The sequence below is a fragment of the Lemur catta genome, chromosome 12 (genome assembly GCF_020740605.2).
Source record: "Lemur catta isolate mLemCat1 chromosome 12, mLemCat1.pri, whole genome shotgun sequence".
NCBI classification, from domain to species: Eukaryota; Metazoa; Chordata; class Mammalia; order Primates; family Lemuridae; genus Lemur; species Lemur catta.
Window position 1 is genome coordinate 40,917,322 of NC_059139.1, and position 22,752 is coordinate 40,940,073.

At 32.9% G+C, this 22,752-nt stretch overlaps 1 protein-coding gene and 1 long non-coding RNA gene across 3 annotated transcripts in view; one reads left to right on the forward strand and one right to left on the reverse strand.

The window, feature by feature from the left end:
• Positions 1–22,752, forward strand: part of CWC27 (CWC27 spliceosome associated cyclophilin) — a 203,462-nt gene that overhangs the window by 102,075 nt on the left and 78,635 nt on the right. Inside the window, exon 11 of one of the 2 annotated variants that reach the window (XM_045566593.1) lies at positions 9,086–9,189. The exons of the other annotated variant lie outside the window; for it this stretch is intronic. Within the exon in view, the coding sequence (XP_045422549.1) occupies positions 9,086–9,189 (104 nt within the window). The remainder of the gene's footprint in view (positions 1–9,085; positions 9,190–22,752) is intronic. 2 annotated transcript variants of the gene reach the window in all.
• Positions 823–22,752, reverse strand: part of LOC123648654 — a 44,126-nt gene continuing 22,196 nt past the window's right edge. Inside the window, exon 4 of the long non-coding RNA XR_006738693.1 lies at positions 823–897. This is a non-coding gene — a long non-coding RNA (uncharacterized LOC123648654). The remainder of the gene's footprint in view (positions 898–22,752) is intronic.

Genomic DNA, 22,752 nt, shown 5'->3' on the forward strand with positions numbered 1-22,752 from the left:
GTAGTAGTAAGAATGGGGATAGTGATGGTGGTAGAGGTGAGAACAATGATAATAACAGAAGCAAATTTCTGTTCAGTACATATTCTAGGCCAGGTACCATGTTAGGTATGCTAAGTAATTTCCAGCAAATCTTATTTCTTTCTTTCAACAACTTTACTATTTTTTTCATTTCAAGGTAAAGAAACTGCAGCATAGAATTGTTAACTTAGCTGTCCAATGCCATACTGCTAGTAATATGTAGAACAGAGCTTTGAACACACAATGGGGTTTCATTTATTTAGTTTTGTTAGATATTTGCTGGATTTTTTTTCAAAATTAATGTATAAGTTACAGTATGTTATAATACTTTCTGAGATATGGTAAACCCATATCTCTGTTGCAGCATACATTAAGCCTAAAAATTGTGTCATACATCTATAGTGTTAATACCTATGATGGGCTTTTATTATAGCTATTTTATGATTTCATCAACAGCCAAGCTGTTGTTTCATTACAAACAGATCTGGTATCTTTGTGATTAAAACAGCAAAGTAAAAACCATGAAGGATGTACTAGTTGGTTTTCAATCATTTCCATGTGTTATGAATTCTTATCAGATGTTGGGAAATAGCAGGCTTAAGCTAACTGCAAGTGTTACATACATGGTCCAAGAAACAATAGTCTGTAATGGACATGTGTTTAACCATCAGTTTGTTTAACAATGTCTCTAAGTAAATTCATTTACCACCTTATGTAAGAAACTTACACATATTCCATTTCATTTTTGTAGATTAAAGATCTCTTCAAAGGCATGTCAAGCACTCAGGTCTTTATAATCTTTATCAGCTTTTCTTAAGGTGAATGTTAGAGAAGTTCAGTGCTTGAGTTCACCACCCTTATATTAAGGTAATGTTTCGCCTGCCATAAGAAAAAAGAACAGATATAACTCAAAATTTTCCTAAGGCGCATTCCTGGAAACTGGAGGAAATGAGAAAAGCATCTGGGAAAAAATAAAAACTCGCTGAAAATTATGCAAGATACTTAACATTGCCATTTTTAATCCTCAATCTCAAATTCAAAAGCTACATGATTAAAATAATAATTGCAGGGTTTTTAAAAACTACTTTAATCAAGTACTACAAACAACCTGATAAAAATGTAAACATATTAACATACTGTAGTTGCAAGAACTTTCCTGCATGGTTACTTATTCATGGCGTCTTCTGTTATGTAGAAAATATTCAGCTTAAATCTCACTTTTGGCTGTTTATCCAAAGGAAAGGAAATCATTACATCAAAGGGATATCTGCACCCCCATGTTTATTGCAGCCCCGTCACAATAGCAAAGATATGGAATCAACCTAAGTGTCCATCAGGGATGAATGGATAAAGAAAATTTGGTTTATATGTACAATGGAATGCTACTCAGCCATAAAAAAAGAGTGAAATCATGTCATTAATAGCAACATGGATAAAACTGGAGATCATTATGTTAAGTGAAATAAGCCAAGCACAGAAAGACAAATGTGGCATGTTTTCACTCACATGTAGAAGCTAAAAATGTTGACCTCATGGAGGTAGAGAGTGATGCTTACCAGTAGCTGGGAAGCATGTGGGCAAAGGGGTGGGTGGTACAAACATACAGTTAGAAGGAATAAGTTCTAGTGTTCAATAGTAAAGTAGGGTGACTATAGTTAACAATAATGTATTGTATATTTCATAATAGTTAGAAGAGAGAACTTGAAGTGTTCCCAAACCATAGGAATAATAAATACTTGAGGTAACGAATACCCTAAATACCCTGACTTGATCATTATACATTCTATGCATGTAACAAAATGCCACATCTACCCTATAAAAATGTACAAATATTATATATACATCAATAAAAAAATTTTTTAAATATCTTCAGCTTAAAAGTAAAGTATAAGTCCAAAAGTACTTTTCATTCAGTGGGTAGTTAGCAGATTAATGGGAAACTGCTAACGAACTAGGCTATCTGTATCATGTTTACAATTCCATTACTGACTTGGAGAATTTTGAAAAATCTCCTACTATCTCTACACTTAAATTTCTTTGTGTATAAGATGATGACAATATTTGGCATCTCACTACTTCCTTAGATGTGAGAATTGAGAGGAAATAATTTTAATCCATAATGGGTTTTATAATGCCAAATCCAAAGAAATTGAAATAAAATGATCTGCAAAGTATATGTTTTTACACTTATAATTTTGATTATGCATTTCAGAAATATTAATTTATATCCTACTTGGAATGTTCTTATGTGATGGTGAAACTGAGGCCGAGAAGGAGGATTAATGGCTTCTTTTAGCCATATGGTGATACTGGATCTAGGTCTTCTGATAAACACATCTCTTCCCACAGCCCCCCATCTAAATGTTTTGCCTAATCTTTCAGAATGCTACAAATTGACATTGGTTTTAAAAGGAAAAAACAATGACATTAGAATAGATATGTTAAGTGTAGTAATTAGTATCATATTATCATTAATTTTCACAGTTTTAATTCTTTAAATTGCTGATGTAGTATAACAGTCATGAGTTCATTGTAGTATATTTTGATCACAAAAATAACTGCCTTCTAAGCACCTGGTAGTGTGCTTACTCATATTAATCCTTAATTTTCACATCAGTCTTGTTATATTTGCTGAATATAGCCACAATTTATAGATGAGAAAACTGAGGCTCAATGAGGTTGACAACTTTCCCCAAGACTGTGCTCTAGCCACTTTCTCCATGAAGCCGTGAAAGCTGTGGAAGTTTTTAGTAGATAGAAATAGGGAGGAAACACCATTTTAAGCAATGGAAATGTCATGAACAAAGGTGTGTGTGTGCTGAACCTCAAAGTTTGTCAAGGTAATTATGAATAGTATGTTTTGGCTGAAATTTAGAGTAACTGTAGAGGATATGTAGGAGATAAAGTTTAAAAAACTAGTTTGAAGCTAGCTCTAAAGAGAGACTTAAATACTTGAGAAAGAAATCAGTGCATAATTCAGTAGGATTTAGGGAAGTATGAAGACCAAGGGAGTAGATTGTAGGATCTGGCATATGTGTTACAAAATGAATGGAAGAAAGGTCAAATCAGAGACACGGAGACCAAGTAAGAGAATGTTGCAATAATGAAGTCATGGTGGCCCAAACTAGACTATTGTCAATAACCACAGAAAGGAAGAGACTTTGTAAAGGAAAAAGGATGGATGTAGTAAGTAAGGGAGTGATACTAGAAGGTGGGCCTGACAACCAGCATTCTGGTGGTTTTATCAGAAATAGGACAGATATTAGGTTGTACTTTTTAAGGAGCTAACATGATCAATCTGACTTGAGAAATGGTTAATCTGATACATTTGTGAGATGTCTAATGGAAGTATTCATCCGCCAGTTAGAAATGTGAATTTAAGTTTGAGAGTGGAAATGTGAAACAATCTTGTATACATTGACTGCATTAAAATAAAAGGAATTAAAATTCTGAATGTGGATGAAATTTCTAAAGAAGGGAGAGAAAAAGAGAGGGTTGAAACTAGACTATTGAGAAGCACCTAAATTTTTTTCTTTTTTCTTTTTTTAAGAGATAGGGTTTCACTCTGCACTCACCCAGGCTGGAGTGCAGTAGCGCAAATATAGCTCACTGTAGCCTCCAACTCCTGGGCTCAAGTGATCCTCCCATCTCAGCCCATGGAGTAACTAGGACTACAAGGTGGGTGCCCCTACGCCCCACCAATTTTTTTTTTTCTTGGTAGAGTCAGAGGTTTTACCATGTTGCCCAGGTAGGTCTTGAATTCCTAACCTCAAATGATCCTCCCTCTTTGGCCTCCCAACGTGTTAGGTTTACATATGTAAGCCACTGTTGAAGCACCTAAATTTGAAGAGCAGGAGATGGAAGAGTAAAACCAATGGAAACAGAAAGAGTATCAAAAAGATAGAGAAGATCTGGCATGACACTGAGATAGCAGAGGAGCAGAGGGAGGTAAAATGGTCAACAAAGTCGGATTCTTCTGAAGGTCTATGTTATAATATAAAGAGAAGCCATTGGAATTTGTGATTAGGAGGTCGTAAATTACTTCTGAGAGAGCAATTTAAGGTGTGTATGAATTAATAGTAAGGTATTAAAATGGGCAAATAGTGGGTAAAATGAAGACAATAACAGCAGTTGAGAAATTGGTTGTAAAAAAATTGGAAACTCAAAGTTGTGGAAAATTGGAGGAAAATATTCTCACTTTGACTCTTCACAAATAGTCAGCCTATATACTTTTCAGATTCTCTTCCCAGCTCTATCTTTCGTTACTAGTCACCTCCCCCTTTAAATTATTTCATGCTATAGCCAAATACCTTCATTTTTTAGCACGCACCCTTATGTTTTTCCATCTCTGTGTCTTTAAGACATACTACTTGGATGCCTCTTCACTCTGTCTCCACATGGCTAGTTCCTACTCATCTTTCAGGGCCCAGTTAAAATGCCTCCTCTGCAAAGCCATCTCTTATTTAGCCTGCAGTAATCTTTCCTTCACTGAATTTCAAAATGCCTCACTCATTTCTTTGTTGTGGCTGTTACCACTTTTTATTATATATTAACACTATTTTTATTATTAATGTACATGGTTTATGTCCCTCCTTGGAATTTAAGGTCCTTGGAGACTTTCTCAAGGTGTTAGTCAGTGTAATATCATGGAATGAGAATAGACTTAGAATTCAGACCACCCCACTTTTAATTTCTTGGTCTGTCACTTACTGACTGTGTGACTTCAGGCAAGGTGTTTATTTAATCCCTTACATGTAAAATTTCCATATCACAGACCATTGAGAAGATTAAGTAGTGGGGGAAGTAACTGACATAAATAACCTAGCAAAGTTAGGTTCCCTTCCCTCCTTATTCATCTTAATTTCTGTGCCAGTACCCAGAATGTTACCATATAAGTATTAGGTGCTCCAGAAATTGTTAAATGAATTAGTAATTTCTTTGCCATTACTAAACATATAAAGCTCCTGTAATTTCTAGGTTGTTGATATTTTATTGGGTTTATTTTTTTAATAGAAATTATTTTTTCCATTAGAGCAGAACATATAGATTCAGCAAATAAAAAATATATTTAATGTAAAATTATCTGGTGGATAATGGTGGTGTCATACAAACCATATTAAAAGTCAGATGAACTGAAAATAGAAACATACCTAATAGAAAAATGATTAATTAGGTTAGAGTTAATAGCAGTTTATAAAAGCCATTTCTTCTACCATTCAAGTAGAAACTAGGCTCCAAGGGGGCCAAGAAGATACTGTCTGGACTTTATAGTAAGCCTATAGTTTGGCAGTATATGGTGACATATACTCCAAGCTTAGAATTTCCATTCTCATTTAAATATATTCTAGTGCCAGTGGATAGGATTATATTCCAGAGAATCTAAGATTGGGAACCCTGAAATTAGACTGTGATCTAAAGATTAGTTTAAAAACTTGCATTTCATTCCAAAGAGTTATGGATTCCACAAGTACTAAGAAATGGTGTTGTTTGAATAGTCTGAAAGATTTTGACATTGTAAATCCTCAATCACTTGAAAAATTTAGCAAAATGAAGCAATTTTTAATAATCTATATAGACCTACCTTTTTCTGTCTCACCTAGTCTTTTTTGAGTTTTTACTCATCATTGTTCAGTTTGTCTACATCAATATTGTATCTAAATCTTTGACTATTTAAAGATAGATTTTTAGAAGCAAGCATTATGCATTCATTGCCACTTTAAAATTATGAACAGAATTAGTCATCATATATAGTAGAGATAGCATTCATTTGTAGCAAATAACATAATAAAGAAATATGCCTATATGACAAACAGCTCTTAAGAGTAGTGTTATTTTAAACATATGTCCTAAATAATGATAGCTACCATTTGTTGAACATGTATGGTGTATTCAATATTTTACATACCTTACCCCTATTTTACAATTGAATGAACTGAGTCTCAGAGAAGTTGTGTCTGTTCTAAGATGACCCAGTTAATACCTTTAGTAACTATGTTTTATTGCCTCTTCAGTACTATCTTAAACAGTATATACTTTCTTTGCCTCATTCTTTGTGCACTTCAAATTACTCTCAAAATGAGGTCAGCCTAGAAATACAGTATTTTCTCTTCAACCATCAAAAAATCTCTACCTCAAAGACCACAGTGTTCAAAAAGTCTCATCTAAATGACTGAATTACTTACCAAATTAAAAAATGTAAAAACTAGTGTAATAAAAAGATAAGGGTATTTAGTGGATGGAACAAAGATGTTATTGCTGTTCCTTGTGCAGGGATCAAGCAATTCCATTTTTACCTCATGCTGACTAAATATGCAATTTCTAAAATTGTGTTCACATAGCTTCAAGAAATATGAAATAATAGCATTTATCTGAGAAATACATGGTGAAAGCCTAAACAAGGCATTGATAGTGCGAGCCAAGAGGAACTATGTGAGAGAGATTAGAAAATAATGTATTTCAACACTGATTCAGTGCAAGGGAAGAGGAACAGTCCAAGGGCAGTTTAAAGTCTGATCACTGGGAGGCTAATGGTTCCGTGATCAAATGGGGACTTCAGGAAAAGGAACAGATCTGGGCAAGAAAGAGATGACTTCAGGTTTGGACATAGAGAGTTTGTAATTATGTTGAGACATCTGGCCTGCTATCCATCTAGATCTGAGTGCTTGAAATGTGGCTAGTCTGAATTGAGCAGTGCTGTAAGTTTAAAATACACACTGGATTTCAAAGATTTAGTACAAAAAAAGAATGTAAAATATCATATTAATATTTTTAATATCAGTTGCATAACAAAATAGAATTTTTGATATATTAAGTTAAATAAAATATATTGTTAAAATTAATTAACCTGTTTCCTTTTACTTTTTTAAAAATGTGGCTGCTAGGAAACTTAAAATTGCATATGTGTCTTACCCTATATTTTTGTTGGATAGCACTAATCTACATGGAGATTTGTAATAAGCTGGTTAGAAATGTATGACCAAAGTCAAAGCAAAACATCTAGATTTGAAAATAACATAAAGGAGTGATAGTTGATGTTATGAGATTAGATTAAAATGCCAGGGTATAGTGATAGAGATGAGAAAAATGGCAACAGTTATAATATGTAAAAAATAAGAATAAACAGGACAAGAAGAATTAGAGATTAAAGACTCAACAGTGGTACATAAGCCTGACTGGGACAGAATTCCAAGAAGGAAGGAGTAGTTAACATCATCGAATGATAGGCCAAAGAGGAAAGGGGAGACTCAGAAAAGGCCATTGAATTTGGTTGATATATCACAGAAGCAGTTTCAATAGAATATAAGAGTAGATTGCAAGAGATTAAGAAGTTAGACATTCATGAAGTAAACTGTGTATATAAACTATTCTGTCAGGAATGGAGTCCATTTGTAAAGATAATAATCACTTGATTTGAGCAGAGTCCAGAGGAATTTGAGCATGTTTCTTTGCTAAATGAAAAGATCAGTGAAGTAGGAGTGCTTGAAATTACAAGAGAAAAGATAATTTCTGTAGTAAGGTACTAAAGCACTGGGTCCCAAACCTGTGTGCATACTGGAATCACCTGGGGAACTTGTTACAAGGGCAAATTTCCAGGCAACATCCCACATCTAAAGTTACTATATTCTCTGGAGGTTTGTCTCCCAGAACATGCTTTTAACAAGTTCTTCTAGGTGATTATGATGCATCCACAGGACAAACAAGTAGGAAAATTGCGGGTACTGAGGAGGACATCAGTGAAATTGCTGGCCATAGAATCCGGAATGGTTAGAGAGCCAATTAGGGTTAGAATGAGACTGGTGGACCACAAACTATGGTTAAGGAGTTGGCTTTCATTATAATAAGAGTGAGCACAAGTTTAGTAGGAATGAGAGGCTGAGAAAGCCAAAAACGTAGTGGGTTTTTATCAGAGAGGGAGGTTTCAGAATTCAGGATCTCGAAGGCCAAGCAGATGCAAAATGTTGCTGTGTGTCTGATGTGGAGAAAAGGTAAAAAGAGCATAGTCATGACCATCGTAAGGCCTGTCAGTTTGGTAACTCTAATAAACGGCAGTGGTATTATAAAAAGGTATGGGATTTGGGATCAAGAGGAAGCACAAGTTGAATCAGTTGAATCGGTATGTAATTATCTACACTTAAGATTCCATTCCACTAAAGCTTGACTTGGATGTTTTTGGGTATCTTTGGAAACCAAGCAGGGTGCCTGCTTGGGCTTACAGTCTGAGTATCCATGATTCACTCTAGCTTTTGTTGAAAATATAGTGGATACTTGACATTCAAAGGTAATATATGCATACTTTTAACTATTTAAAAGTAACCCTAAGGGCTCATGACATGAGTAGTTAGTAATTTTTTCCAAGGCATGAATTTGAATTTTTTGCTCTAAAACTGGCTTATTGGAACAAGTCACTTAGCCAGTGAATTTTAGTGAAGTCAGCATTTACTTCTCAGTTTGCCTTTACCACATGATTATATTCATATTAGTCATCAGAATACCTCAGCCTGGTAGGTTTCACAGAAGAGAAAATCATATGCCAAACTTTAGTAATAAATGAGTTAAGTACTTGGGTTTAAAAAATCAAATGAGTTTTAAAAGTTCTTAGTATTATACCTAGCATATAATAATTGCTTAATAAATGATAGTTATTGGTTTAGGAATTCAGCAAGTTTTGAAGCCAAATTTTTGTGTATGTCCAAGTTTAGTGAACAGTATTTATATTAAAAATTTTGTTTTGATCCAGAATCTCCGTGAATTATTAAGGTAAAACTAGAATATTAAATTTGCTAGTGAATTAGGAGGATAATAGGTCACTTATCGCTTATCTGTGTTTGATATACTTGAAAAGGGGTATATTTTGTAGTAACTCATATTACTATTATGAAAAATTGTAACTTTCAATATATCCTTTAAGTATGTTTCTACACCACAAATATATGTACACAGAAACAAAATGAATGAATTACATTATTCACTTTGTTTTTCTTAGATATAGTGTACCTGAAAACCGTTTTGCTAAACAACTTTTTCTCTCAGTATATTACACATTTCTGTAACTGTTTTTGCTTTGTAGTGAAGAGCTCAGAAAAGAAGCAAGACAATTAAAGCGGGAACTCTTAGCAGCAAAACAAAAAAAAGTAGAAAGTGCAGCAAAACAAGCAGAAAAAAGAAGTGAAGGTAAGGGCATTTATCGGGCTTGTATTTTCACTTGGTACTCCTCCTCCTTTTCCTTACCCCTCCTTTTCCTCCTCCTCCCACCTTTCCCTCTTTCCTTCTCTCTTCCTTCTCCTTTCTTCCCTCCTTCCTTGAGTTGAGGGGTTTAGGGCAGCGGTGGGGTGGGGGAGGGTGGTTCTTTAATACTTTCCTTGGACACTTAGCCAGTAAAATAAATTCCCATCTAGGACATTTGTCTGAGAAGCATTAGTAAATTCAGTGCAAACAGGAGCATAACTATTGTCCTTTAGTAAGATTTAAGAGAACTAGCCGAGTACTTGAAATCAGGCAAAACTTAAGTGTTGCCATAGCACATAAATGGACTAAAAGTACACAAGGATGAAATGTTCATCTTTTTTATATTGCATGTTCTTTAAAACATTTAAGAAAAGTGTTTTGGCCCTATGTTTGAGACTTGTGTAAACATTTCTATGTTGTTTTTTGTTTTTACTCTTACGTTAAGACATCAAAAATCTAAAATATTGATAAAGCCCATCAAAATAACAACCTGCTGTTTATGCAGGTTAAATGTGTTTTTTGTTTCACTGTGATTTTTATTAAGCTAGAATGACTTCATAAAAAGCTTTTTTTTATTGATGATCTTTAACTTAGTTTAAAACTGTTTCAGCTGTAATGCATGTAAATGTTCAGTTTCCAGAATAACAGCTTGGAACTCTCAAATCTGTTTTCTTTTTACAATAATAAAGTACATTGCATATTTAGTGACCATGATTAGAAATTTTATTCAGTTGCCTCTTAGAATGTATACTACATTTGATTTAACAAATTTGCTCTGTATATAGATAGATAGATAGATAGATAGATAGATTCTGCATTCTTATGATTTTTGGAAAGCATGAAATGTTTTTACCTACTAGATTCTTTAACAGTCACTAGAGATATATCAAAAGAATGAAATACAGCATCTAGCCTTAGAGAATACATATTCTAATGGAAAATAGTTGTTCAACATTTGGCCATAGCTATTATTATTCAAGTAGCACAAGTAATACCACATAACTATTTAAGTACATAGTTCTCAGATTATTTGCACTATATCCCCAATAACTATTGTGATAAAGGCAAGTATGTACTTCATAAAGAATTGAAAGTCACTGAAATATATATTTGAATGGAACTAATTGTTAAAAATTTCACTCAACCATAATGGTGCAAATTACAAACTGAATTTAAAAGAAAGGATAAACTTATTTATGACTAGATATGTAAGTAAAATAAAACCCAGAATAGAAACAAGTTATATTGGCAATATTGAGATTTGAAAGATGTATAGTGAGGATTATTTTATTTTTAATTTTATACATAATTTTACCAGGGGACTGTTTTTTGTAATTAAAAGCATTTTAAATACATGAAAATAATTTCTTTCAACTAGAAAGATCTTTCCTTTAACTATTTCATTTATTTTGAGCTAATAATTGTTGGTACCCCCATGTCTTGAAAGCTATGCTGGACTGAGGTATGAAGTTAGCAATAGATATCTGGTTCTACAATAGATTGCCTCTTGTAGTTCATGATCTACCAGGAGTGAGAGAAATGCAATAGATATTACTATAATAGTGCTTTACAGTTAAGACCTATATTAAACATAAACAGTGCTATGTTTGTTTATTAATCTGCCTTTGAAATACAAATACAATTAGGTAAAGAAAGGTTTGAGTTTTAAAAGACTGATTTCTTAACATGAGAGAGAAGATTCTTACAGAGCTTATTTTATTTTACTTACATGAAAGTTAACCACATTAAAATTTTTTATGCTGTAATTACAAAGGGAATTGTATTACTAATTATTTTTCTGTTAATTTTTCTTATATCATATTGAAATACTTGGATTTGCCCCAAATCTAAATGACAATTAAAATTAGCTTCCAAAAAACTTGAGTCATTTGATTGATATTATTTTTTTCTAGTCTCAGAATGGGCCATTGTATTTGCTTATTTTTCATTGTTTTATTTTGAAATAATTTAGACTTACACAGAAGTGGCAAAAATAATAGAGCCTTCCCATATACTTTTAATGTTAAAGTCCTATATAACCACGGTATAATGATCAAAACCACACAATTAACGTTGGAACAATACTATTAACTAGCTACAGACATTAGAATTTCACCATTTTCCCCACTAGTATTCTTTTTCTGTTCTATGATTCTATCTAGGATTCCATATTGCATTTAGTCATCATGTCCTTAGTGTCCTCTTATCTGTGATAGTTTCTCAATCTTTCCTTGTCTTCATGACCTTGACACTTTGAAGAGTCCTGGTTCAATATTTTGTAGATGTCTCTCAGTTTGAATTTGTCTGATGTTTTCTCATGATTGATTATGATTATGTAATTTTTGTCTAGATTACCACAGAAGTGGCATTCCTTCTCAATGCATTATATCAGGAGTAACATGATGTCTATTGTCTTATTACTGGTGATATTACCTTGATCACTTGGTTAAAGTGATGTCTGCTGAATTACTCCAGTATAAATTTACTCTTTTTACCTTTGGGATTTATAAGTATCTTGGGGAAGATACTTTGAGACTATGCAAATATTCTATTTCTCTTCAGGCTTCCACCCACTAATTTTAGCATCCATTGGTAGATAGTAGCTCTTGCCTATTGGCAAAAATTATTTACTGTGGTGTTCTATTATAATATTCTATTTCCTTAATTTCTACTACTTAAATTCTTCTGTAAGAAATAACCCACTCTTCTATTATTTATTTATTTTAATAGGGGCTTGTGGATATTTATATTATTCTATGTGTTATAATCCTGAACTATCATTATTTATTTTATCTAAGTTTTCCAGCTTGGGCCATTGGTATTAATAGCTGTTTAATTCTGGCTCCTGTGACCTTTTAACTTGCTCTATGTAGTTTCTAAGTCTAGTAGTATGTCTTTCACCATGATTAAAAATGATACCATGAACCGTCTCTCTGTAGCATTAGAGAAACAAAGCAAAATTTTAGGCTTCCTTGATTGTATGTCAGAATAACGTATCTTCCCAGCTGACAGATACTCCAAGGTTAGAACCACATAAACTCTGGGAACAGATCCAGACGTTCTCATAGGTATTTGCATAATGAGGTCCTCACATGAAAAGAAGTTGAAAAGTGTTGTTTGACTTTGGCTCTGCAACTTCATACATCAGTTGAGCTCAATACCCTCATGAATCTCTTCAGGAAAGATTTCTTGATTGAACTGTATGACTACATATCTGGCTTTTATGCAGCATTTTATTTTAGTCCAAGACTAAATTATCTGAGTATTCTGACAAATCTGGATGATTTGGTCTTTTGAACATTTCATGCTATATCTAGCATTTTTTAAATCTGTGAATAAACTTAGAAGCAGAGAATTGTTATTTTTTTAAAAAAGCCTGTTGGATAGTTTGGCATAGCATATTGCTGTGTAATATAGGTCTATTTTCTGTATGAATTTCCATCTGGATGCATGTACTGTACCTGCTAATATAGAGAGACCAAAAATACATTAATTTTGGTATTTTTAGTAGTAATTTTGATAGTAGTACTGCTTGTTATATATAACAGTAATGTCATAAGAATGCCTTAGAGTATTATATCTTTTCAAAAAATAAGTAAGGAAATATAATATTAAGACTTTTCACTAGCAGTGAAGTTATTTAAGCCTTTGCGACTCAGTTTTCTTATACATCCAGGGATAAATGCCTAGTGCCCCACCCAAGGTTCTTGTAAGAAATAAATTAAATAATGAGAAAACATTTAATAAATATACATTACTATATAAAAATGGTAATTTTAAATGTGTAATAAGAGAAATATTACATAGTTCCATATTATTTCCTAGCCAAATCCTACAGATTAAAAATATGAACTTTAATACTATATTAGTTGTAGTTAAAAAATATAATCAATATAACTATATGTAAATATGACATAAATTAAAATCTCAAAATAAACTTTTCATGTTTTTCAAAGTTGCATGTTTATAATGGTATTCTTTGTTAAAAGATATGTGTATGAACTTGTATACATTCTTAAGTAAAGCTTCCAATGATATTATTTTCTGGTTTTATGAATCCATCTGGCAAGTCTTAACACTTGCTGACTATTGGCACTTCATCTTAGAATTTAATGTATTATCCTTGGATTAAAAGCACTTGGGAAGAAACCTATAAGAACAAGAAAGGGATTATGTTCTAACACCTGTGCATTAAAATACCTAGTTTTGTCCTTTTTGCGTGAATGGAGGTTTCTCCCATTTAGCCAGGTATTCTTATAGACAAGATACTTTCTTCAGGGGCTCTACCATCTTAGGAAATCACCTTTGATCAAGGGACCAACATTTCATTGGTTTTATCATCTTGACCCAGGTTCCTACGCCAGATCCTTAGCCAGATTCGTATAGACAATTAGGGACTTATGTTCTAGACATAGTTCCACTTTTAAATCTATTCTACACATTAGGCAAGTTACTTTAAAATCTGGACCCATCTGTTTCTCTGTATATATTTAAAGATAAATAGGATCTGCTATTCCTTATATCACAAGGATGTTTCAAGTAATAGACATAATTATACTTCTTAGGAAGAAATGCATTATGTAAATATAACTTCATAATTTTTGCCATTGGTTTGTCAACTATTTGCTTTTTAAAGATTTCAGATAATGTATGAAGGAAAGCTTCAGTAAATGAAAGAAATAGAACATCAAGGAATAAAACCATTCTCGTAGTCATATAATTAAAATTTTTTATAATAGCATGAAATTTGATTTTGTAAAATTCAAAACAGTTACATTAGAATCTTCAGTAGGCTCTAACACCCCAATTTAGGTAAACAAGGAACTTGGTGTTTTACTTTAGATACCGGCAATGTCAAAAGAGATGTACTGCAGGACAATCCTGTTTACAGCCTTGGAGTCTCTTTAGTCCCACTGTAAATCATCCAGGCCTGTGCATAGGATTGCTGTGGGGGGAGGGGGAGTGGAGGGTAATAAATTTTGAATAAGACTGATAGTTAATTGGAGATAGAGTTGGTTTCCTGTGTTGGATCTGTCAAGTTCTTTAATAAACTATTTAATCCTTTTCATTAAATTATGTCTCGAAGTCCTTTCCAGGTTTCTTTTACGTTTCACCATATCAAAACCAGTACCAAACAGAACATAGTGACAAAGAGATACAGGTTTGGACATATTCTCTAATCAGCTTTAGGGAGATACGGTGTCAGATCTTTCAAAGTTCTAAGCAGACAATACCTGCTCTATGAGTAGTGCCAGAAATTAAAGGAGAAAGGGCAATCTGAGCTTGTAAATCAAGAAAGAATTTTAAAGCCTCTTCACGAAACACATCCCTGACCTGCTTAGTACCTCTTAAGTTGCACGGGGCCATTTCAAGTTTCTTTAGACTATATTTTTAATACTGGATTAAGTCACACTAGGGCTTCTCAGGCTTGATAGGCTGTGAAAGTATATAGTTTGATGACTTTTCATCTAGCTAATATATAGTGTTAAGCTACATTAATCTTGGTTTTTATAAGAAACAGAAACCCTCCTGGAATGTTTAGCTCTGTTATGCCTAATACCTAATACTTCTTATTGACCAAACTGGTCCTTTCTTCCAAAACGGTTAACTTTCTTCAGGTACCCTTGAGTCATTTTTTTCTTAGAGGCCAGAAGCATCAGACCTGTTTTCCCCTGTAATCTATTCTTAAGCTATGTGTTAATTTTTACTTTATTTACGTAGAAAAGTGGAAGTATATTTGCGCTTGATTCATAGAAAGCTTCTCAGGCCATTGGTTGTTTTCTGTTTCTTCTGACTTTGGGTATAGTGCTAACAAATTGATTAGGTTTTCTAAGTTCAAAACAGATTAAAGAATAATAAAATTGAGAGAGGGTATATTCTATTATAAAAGGGTGAATTTTATAGAATATGAAGTATATCTCAATAATTTTTTTAAAAAAATAAGTATGCAAAAGAAAAACCAGAGCAGGGACTGACCTATGAGCCTTTCTTCTAGCTCATTTTATTGGGCAAAAAAATTTTTTAAAAAAGTGAGAGAAAAAAGCAAGGCTAGAGACATTCATTCCAGTAGCAGAAAGAGGTGATAGCCAACCACTTGATACTAGGTCAGGAAACACAAGAACAAAGTAGTCAATATTATGGATACATTTGCTGTAGATACTTCATTTACTCTGAGAGTGTATCAGTATCTTTAAAAAACAAAGTTATTAATCCTCATTGTAATGACTCTGATTCATTAAGAAAAGTTTAGATGGTATTTATTATTCTTTAATTAGGATAGAGAATGGTCAAAGATTCTAAACTAATTGTTAAGAAAAATTAGTTGTTTTAATCAATTAAAAATAAGATTCTTTTATCTGGAATATTCAGTTGTGTGGAACACCTCATTTCCTGGAAGTCCTGGAAAAATAAAGCTTTACTCTGTAGCTAGGCCACTCAGTCTCTCAAATGAAATTTTATTGAACATATTATTACCCTCATGTACTAGAAAGCATGCTATATTTTTTAACAGTATGTCTTTCACTAATACAGTTTTTAAATAATAAAGATTTTTAAATGTCTATAGCAAATAAAGATGTATATACCCTCATAATTATATCAAGAATGTAATCTTTTGGTAAAGTGAATAAGAGATTATCATCTTTAATTTGAGAATCCATGAAGTACTTTGTTCTTTTTTGAACAATCTATCTCATACTTTCTTACTAACCATCATGAGCAAATCTTATTGAGCTTTACTTTGTGTACCCTACATTATAAGCATATTTAATTTTTATGTGCAATGAAAAATAAACTCTAGCCCATCCACATATCTTTATGTGTCTTAAATTCTGGATCATCTTGCAGATCTAGTGGTTGCCTAGGATTCATCTATTGCTACTTTTAAGACTCAGTGTTTTTAGGATATCTCTCTGAATCCCTTCACTGTCTCAGTGCAGTTTTCTAGTAACCATTCCCTCTGCCTCATGGTCGATGTAATTCCAATGTTGTGAATTTGACAAGATCCTCAGCTATATTTTTAGTAACTGCAATTTGTCCTCCTAATACTAATATCTGTGCCATTCCTGATCCAATAAAGATAGGTTTGTTAATTGATCCAGATAAGTATTAGTCTTTAAAAGTCTTAATTTGGCTATTACTGTCTTTTTTTTTTTTAAAAAAAAAAAGCTGTATTTCTCATATTAATAATTATAAAAGTAACATTTATTCTTTGCAAAAATATCAGAAAAGTAGAAAAGCATAAAGGATAAAAAGAAAGATCATCCCATAATACTTCTGCCAAAGATAACCATGATTAACTTTGTGATATTTATTTTTCTGGATTTTTTAATCTTCACGTCAGAAACACACATGTAATTTTTTCCCATAATGTAATTTTATTGTAATTTTCTATGTAATACGCTTTTTTTAGGAGAACATTTCTATTGAAATTGACCAATAACTCTTAAAGGAGCAACTTGCTTAAAGAATATTTTTTCTTAATTCTCTTATATCAGACACCTTCAAATATAGAGGATGATGGATATAAAGACTGCATAAAAATAATTGAGAAATGAAAATTTCCCACCATTTTCAGCTCTAGGGTTTAGAATATGAGGGAGCATTGATAGCCAGGGACTTGATCTCCATTGCTGATGAAAATTATCTATACCTTTCATTTTTAAAAAATCATTTTAAAAAAAATCCTGAGCCAATGTTGTAGTCTGCCACCTCTGTCTTTCTCAAGTGGCTATTGAAAATTTGGCAGGGAAACATTAGAATCAGATTATATATTTGGAGCCTAAATTGAAATAATTACAAGTTTATTCACTTTACAAAGTAAAAGAGGTGAAGGGTGTATGTGTGTACATTGTGTTTTATTGTTTTGTTTTGGTATTTAGATTGTCTCAAGGGAGGAGCTAATATCATCATTAAAAGTTTGATTATAACCAGTGTTCTCATTTGGGAATGGAGTTTCTAACTTTTCCAGCCTGCTGTCAAGACCTTATTTTAAGTAAAATGTTTTTCTTTTATGTGACATTTTCTGAGGTTTTGCCAAAAATGACATCAAACATGTAATTCATTTGAGTGCTGAGTTTCTTCAACATCTTGCAGCACTTAATCAAATTTGAAAAAGATATTCTTTTCACAACCTTACAGTGTAAACCTGTGAATGTGTAGCATAGAAACTTACTTCGGACAGTTTAATCTGCCCGGTATTAGGTTGATTTTTTTAAATGATTAATGCAATATGCTGACAATTTTAAATGGCTGTGTTTTCAAAATCCTTCACATAAACTCCTGGCAGATGGTACAGTTGCAACTTTTGAGTATTAGTATTTTTTCATGCAAAAATCAGATAATCCCTAAATTATATTAATAGCTACATTAAAGAATTTGAAATGCCAGAAAGGAGAAAGGCAATAAGGAAGTTCTCAGAACTAACAAGATGTCCAAATATTGAGAAATCATTAAGAATCCATTTTGATATAGAAAAATATTTTATATTGATTTTTTTAAGAAAAAATGGCCACACCAGAATGTAAGTTTATTTAAAACATAATGCTACAGTATGTTTAAATGTAAAGTAAGCTATCCTTAAGGAATGTCTTATGCATTAGAAACTCTGATCTTAAGTGTGCTCTATTTATATTGCATGCTTCTGTGCTGTTATCACAGTTGTGGTCCTGAAAGGATCATCTGGCCAACCCCTCCATTATACATAAGAAACCACAGGCCAGCCAATTAAGGGGCTCACTAAACATCACACAGTAAAGTAGTAGAACTAGAACTCAGGACCCTAGCTTCTTGTTCAGTGCTCTTTTTAACACTCTATGCTTTAATTTGATCCAACCTTAAATAGGTACCGTCTATAGAGTTTTAATTGGTATTTATTGAAATCCACTTTGTTTTTGGCTAGGATAATTGTTTCTAAAACCCCTTCGGCAAACTTAGAGTCCTTTAGAGAGCACATTATTATCATAAACTTGTGCCTTTTCAAAGATTAAGTATGTAATTTTGGAATGAATCACAAAAAATTGTAGTGTCATAGAAAACATCAATTTCTGTCAACATGGCAGACTAAGAGTACAGCCTGATCCTCCCACTGAAAACAACTAAAAATGTTGAATATGATACAAAAACATCTTTTTCATATGCTTCTATGACTTGCAAAAATACAAGGAATACTTAAACCAGGGAATAAGTAAAGGTGTAAACAAAGAGAAGTAAGTGGAACACTAGGTCTAGCTTTAACCCTAAGGATATTAGCTAAACTTAGTAAACTGGAACATTGTATTTGAGGTCTCACAAAGTTATTTGGAGAGAATGAAAAGCTTAAGGTCTTCCCAAGGTAGAAAAGGTCTAATAGAACACTACTCCATATAGTTGGGGCCCAAAGGACCTTGTCCTTAGTGGCAGGGAGAATTAGAAATACACAGATCACCTCAGTCTCCTCAGAGGACTATAAGGAAAACTGCCTATCTTGAATCATGGCAGAGAGTATTTGGGGTCAAGAGCATCTCGGGAAATCTAACAACAAGGCAGACTTCCCATCAGTTTGGAGCCCAAGTTGCCCCGCCTGGTAGTCTCAAAATCTTCCAGCCAAGAATTTAGTTGGATATAGTCTTGGATCCTAAGTGCCCCCAGAAGCCCACAGATACAAGCAAACATAAATCCTCTCAGGAGGAAACTACTTTCATTCCTAGTCCTCAAGGATAGTTCAAAAGAAAATGAATAGCTCAGAATTAGCAAGCGCGCGCGCACACACACACACACACACACACACACACACACACACACACACACACACGGAATTCAGACACCTTGACCAAAAGCTAGTAGAAACATCAGACAACAGAATGAGACCCACAAAAACCTCAAATTTTATTCTGACACTAAATGTTAAATAAGTATATATAATATATTGTAAGAAACAATGGGCTTCAAATATAAAGAACAAGCAGATTTTAAAACAAAGGAGATGTGAAATTGAAAAATAAAATAGTTGACATTAAAAAATGCTATAGATTTTATAGCAGATGTGACACAACTAAAAAGAGCATTCATGAACTGAAAGATAGAATTGAGAAAAATTATGTAGAGCTCAGTCCAAAAAGGGATAGAAGACATTTTACATTCTCACAAGTAGCTCATGAGATATCCAGTTACTCCATATCCTTGTTAACACTCTGTACGGTCATTCTTTAATTTTAGCCATTCTAATAGTTCACAGTGTTACTTTGTGGTTTTAATTTACATATCTCCAATTAATAATGGTGTTGGGCATTGTTTCATGTGCTTATTTATTATCTATATATATTCTTTGGTGCAATGTCTATTCAAATCTTTTGCCTATTTTTTTAAATTATGTTGTTATTGAATTTTGAGAGTTCTTTATATATTCGGGACACAAGCCCTTTATCAGATGCATGATTTGCAAATATTTTCTCTCAAACAATGGATTCTTTTTTTATTCTGTTAACAAGTGTCTTTCAAAACAACAAAACTTTTAAATTTGAGGAAGTCTAATTTATCAACTTTTTTCATTTTTTGATTGAGTTTTGGGATCTAGGAAATCTTTGCCCAGCATAAAGTCACAAAGGTATTCTCCTATGTATTCTTCTAGAAATTTTATAGTTTAAGATTTTATGTTGAGGTGTATGATCCACTTTGAATTAATATTTGTGCTTAATGATGGGGATACATTCTGAGAAATGCATTGTTAGGTGACTTTGTTGTGCGAACATCATCGAGTGTACTTACATAAACCTAGATGGTACAGCCTCCTACACACCTAGGTTATATGGTACAGTCTATTGCTCCTAAGCTACAACCCTGTACAACATTTTACTGTACTGAATACTGTGGGCAGTTGGAACACAATGTGCATTTATGATTTTATTAAAATGTTCTCGCACACTAGAAATAGGAGTGCAGAATTACCTACAGAAAACATCGTATGTAATGGTGTGGTGGGATCTGTCATTCAATAAGGACATACACTATAACCTTTTATATACAACATTATTACATTTATAAAGATTTACTGGAGATCCTAGCTGGTATAATAAGGCAAGAATTATAAATGAAAAGGTTTGACAAGGAAGAAGCTTTTATCTTGCTCAGGTACAATGATGTACATACAAAATCAAAAAGAATCTACAGAGAAATTATAAAATTAACAAGTGAGTGTATAAAATAGCTGGATATAAATTCAGTACATAAAACTCAACTGTATTTTCCATATAAAAGTAAAAAAGATTTAGAAAATGAAATTTTAAAAGAGATCCCATTTACTTTGACATAAAAATGTCAAATACGTAAAATAAACATTACACAGACATACAAGACACAGAAAACCTCAAAACCTGACTGAATAACATTAAAGATATCTAAAAATGGATTGGATAGATTCAGTACTGTACAGATGTCATTTTCCCCAAACTTTTCTATAGTTTAAATATAATTTCAATCTAACAGGTTCTTTAGATCTTGGTAAGCTTATCCAAAATTTATAGGGAAATCTAAGCAGTAAAGACAATCAGAGTTGAAATAGAGACAAAAATAAAAAATGAGATAGACAATTCTATCAAGTCTTATTATAAAGTTAAGTAATTAAGACAGTGTGGGACTGGTTCAATGACGGACAAATAGACATGTGAAATAGAATAAACAGACCCATACATGTAAAAGGTGGCACTTTAAAGAAAGGGAAAGGAGAATGTTTTTGGTAATGATGCTGGAATTATTGGATTATCAATTTGAGGAAAGAAAACTCGTTGACTCCCTACTCACACCAGACATATAAAACCAATTCCAGATATGCTGTAATCTAAATGTAAAAGGCAAAGCAATAAAACTTCTAGAAAAGATTTAAGGAGAATGTCATTATGACCTTGGTGTACAGATTTAAGGAATAGGACACACAAAAAAAAACATAAAGGAAAAGTTTGTTTAATTTTGACTATATTAAAATTAAGAACCTCTGTTCATCAACACACCCTGATGTGAGTGAAGAGGCAAGCCACAGAATGGGAGATTTGCAACATAGCCAGGCTAAGAGAATAGCCAATGATTATTAATCAATAAGAGAAAGAAATAACCCAAAGAAAAATGGGCAAAAGACTTCAATAGGCACTTCACAAAGGAAAATATCCAATGTCTAATAATCATACGAAAATTGGCTCAACTTCATGAGTATTCGGGAAAATGCAAATTGAAGCCAAACCACACACTCTCCACAATAGCTAAAAAACAAGACTAACTATGAATTGTTACTAAGAATGTGGAGCATTGGGACTCTCATCCTCTGGCATTGGGAGTGTAAATTGATATAACCACTTAAGAAAACAATAGGCATTTTTTGCCAAAGTTAAAAATACATATATACTCCATGACCCATTGATTCTACTCTTCTGTACATAATTATCAGACATGTGTGCACATGTACAGGAGTGTTCATGACAGTATTATCTGCAATAGTCAAAAATAAGAAACAGCATAATGTCTATTTGTAGAGTGGGTAAAAATCGTGGTATACAATGGAATACTGTATACCAACGAAAATGAAGGAACTATATACCTAGTAATATGTATAATCTTACAAATACAATGTTGAGCAAAAGAAGCCAGACACAAAAGAATCCAAATGATGTGATTCCATTTATATAATATGCAAAAGAAAAATTAAGTAGTAGTGTTTTTTGGGGTTTAGGTTTTTTGTTTGTGTTTGGTTGGGTTTTGGTGTTTTGTTTTTTTTTTTTTTTCAGTATTATCGGGCACATAGTTGGAAAAAAATCAGTTTTATTGTTGTTATTGTTTTTAGAAGACATTCTTGTTTTTGCCCTCTAGTCTCTACCTGTTTATTCAAGAGACTCATTGACTTGGCATTTAAGTATTCATTGCAAGTGTGTAGTTTGGGTTTCTGTATTTCCAATAGCAAAAATTAAGTAGCAGTGTTTAGTAGCACATGCTTAAGAGGTAAAACTATGAAGAAAAGAAAGTTTGTGGTTATCACATACTTGTGATTATCACATAGGGTAAGATAATGGTTGCTTTTTAGGGGGATGGGGAGAGGTTAATAACTGAGGTGGGCATCAGGGGTGCTTCTGCAGGGCTGGCAAGCTACAGAATTTCCTGACCTGAGTGTTCACTTTGTGATAAACCATTGAGCTGTACATTTTAAATTTGTGTACTTTTCAGTATGTATGTTACATTTTACAGTATATGCAAGATTAAATACATGTACACACACAGAAAGGTAAGAGATACTAACACAGAATTAAAGATTCCTATGTATTAGATACTTTTACCCTTTTGGTTTCCAACTATGTGTTCCTCCATAGTCCTCTCACCAGTCTTCTGTTGGAGAAGTCATCATCACATGACTCACTTTAAGGATAGCTCCAACAGTAATAGCAAATACCATTTCATAAATGCTTACCATGTGCCAGGCTCTATACTAGAAGCTTTACATATATAACCTACTTTAATTCTTACCCAACAACCCTATAAAAATAGATTTACTAT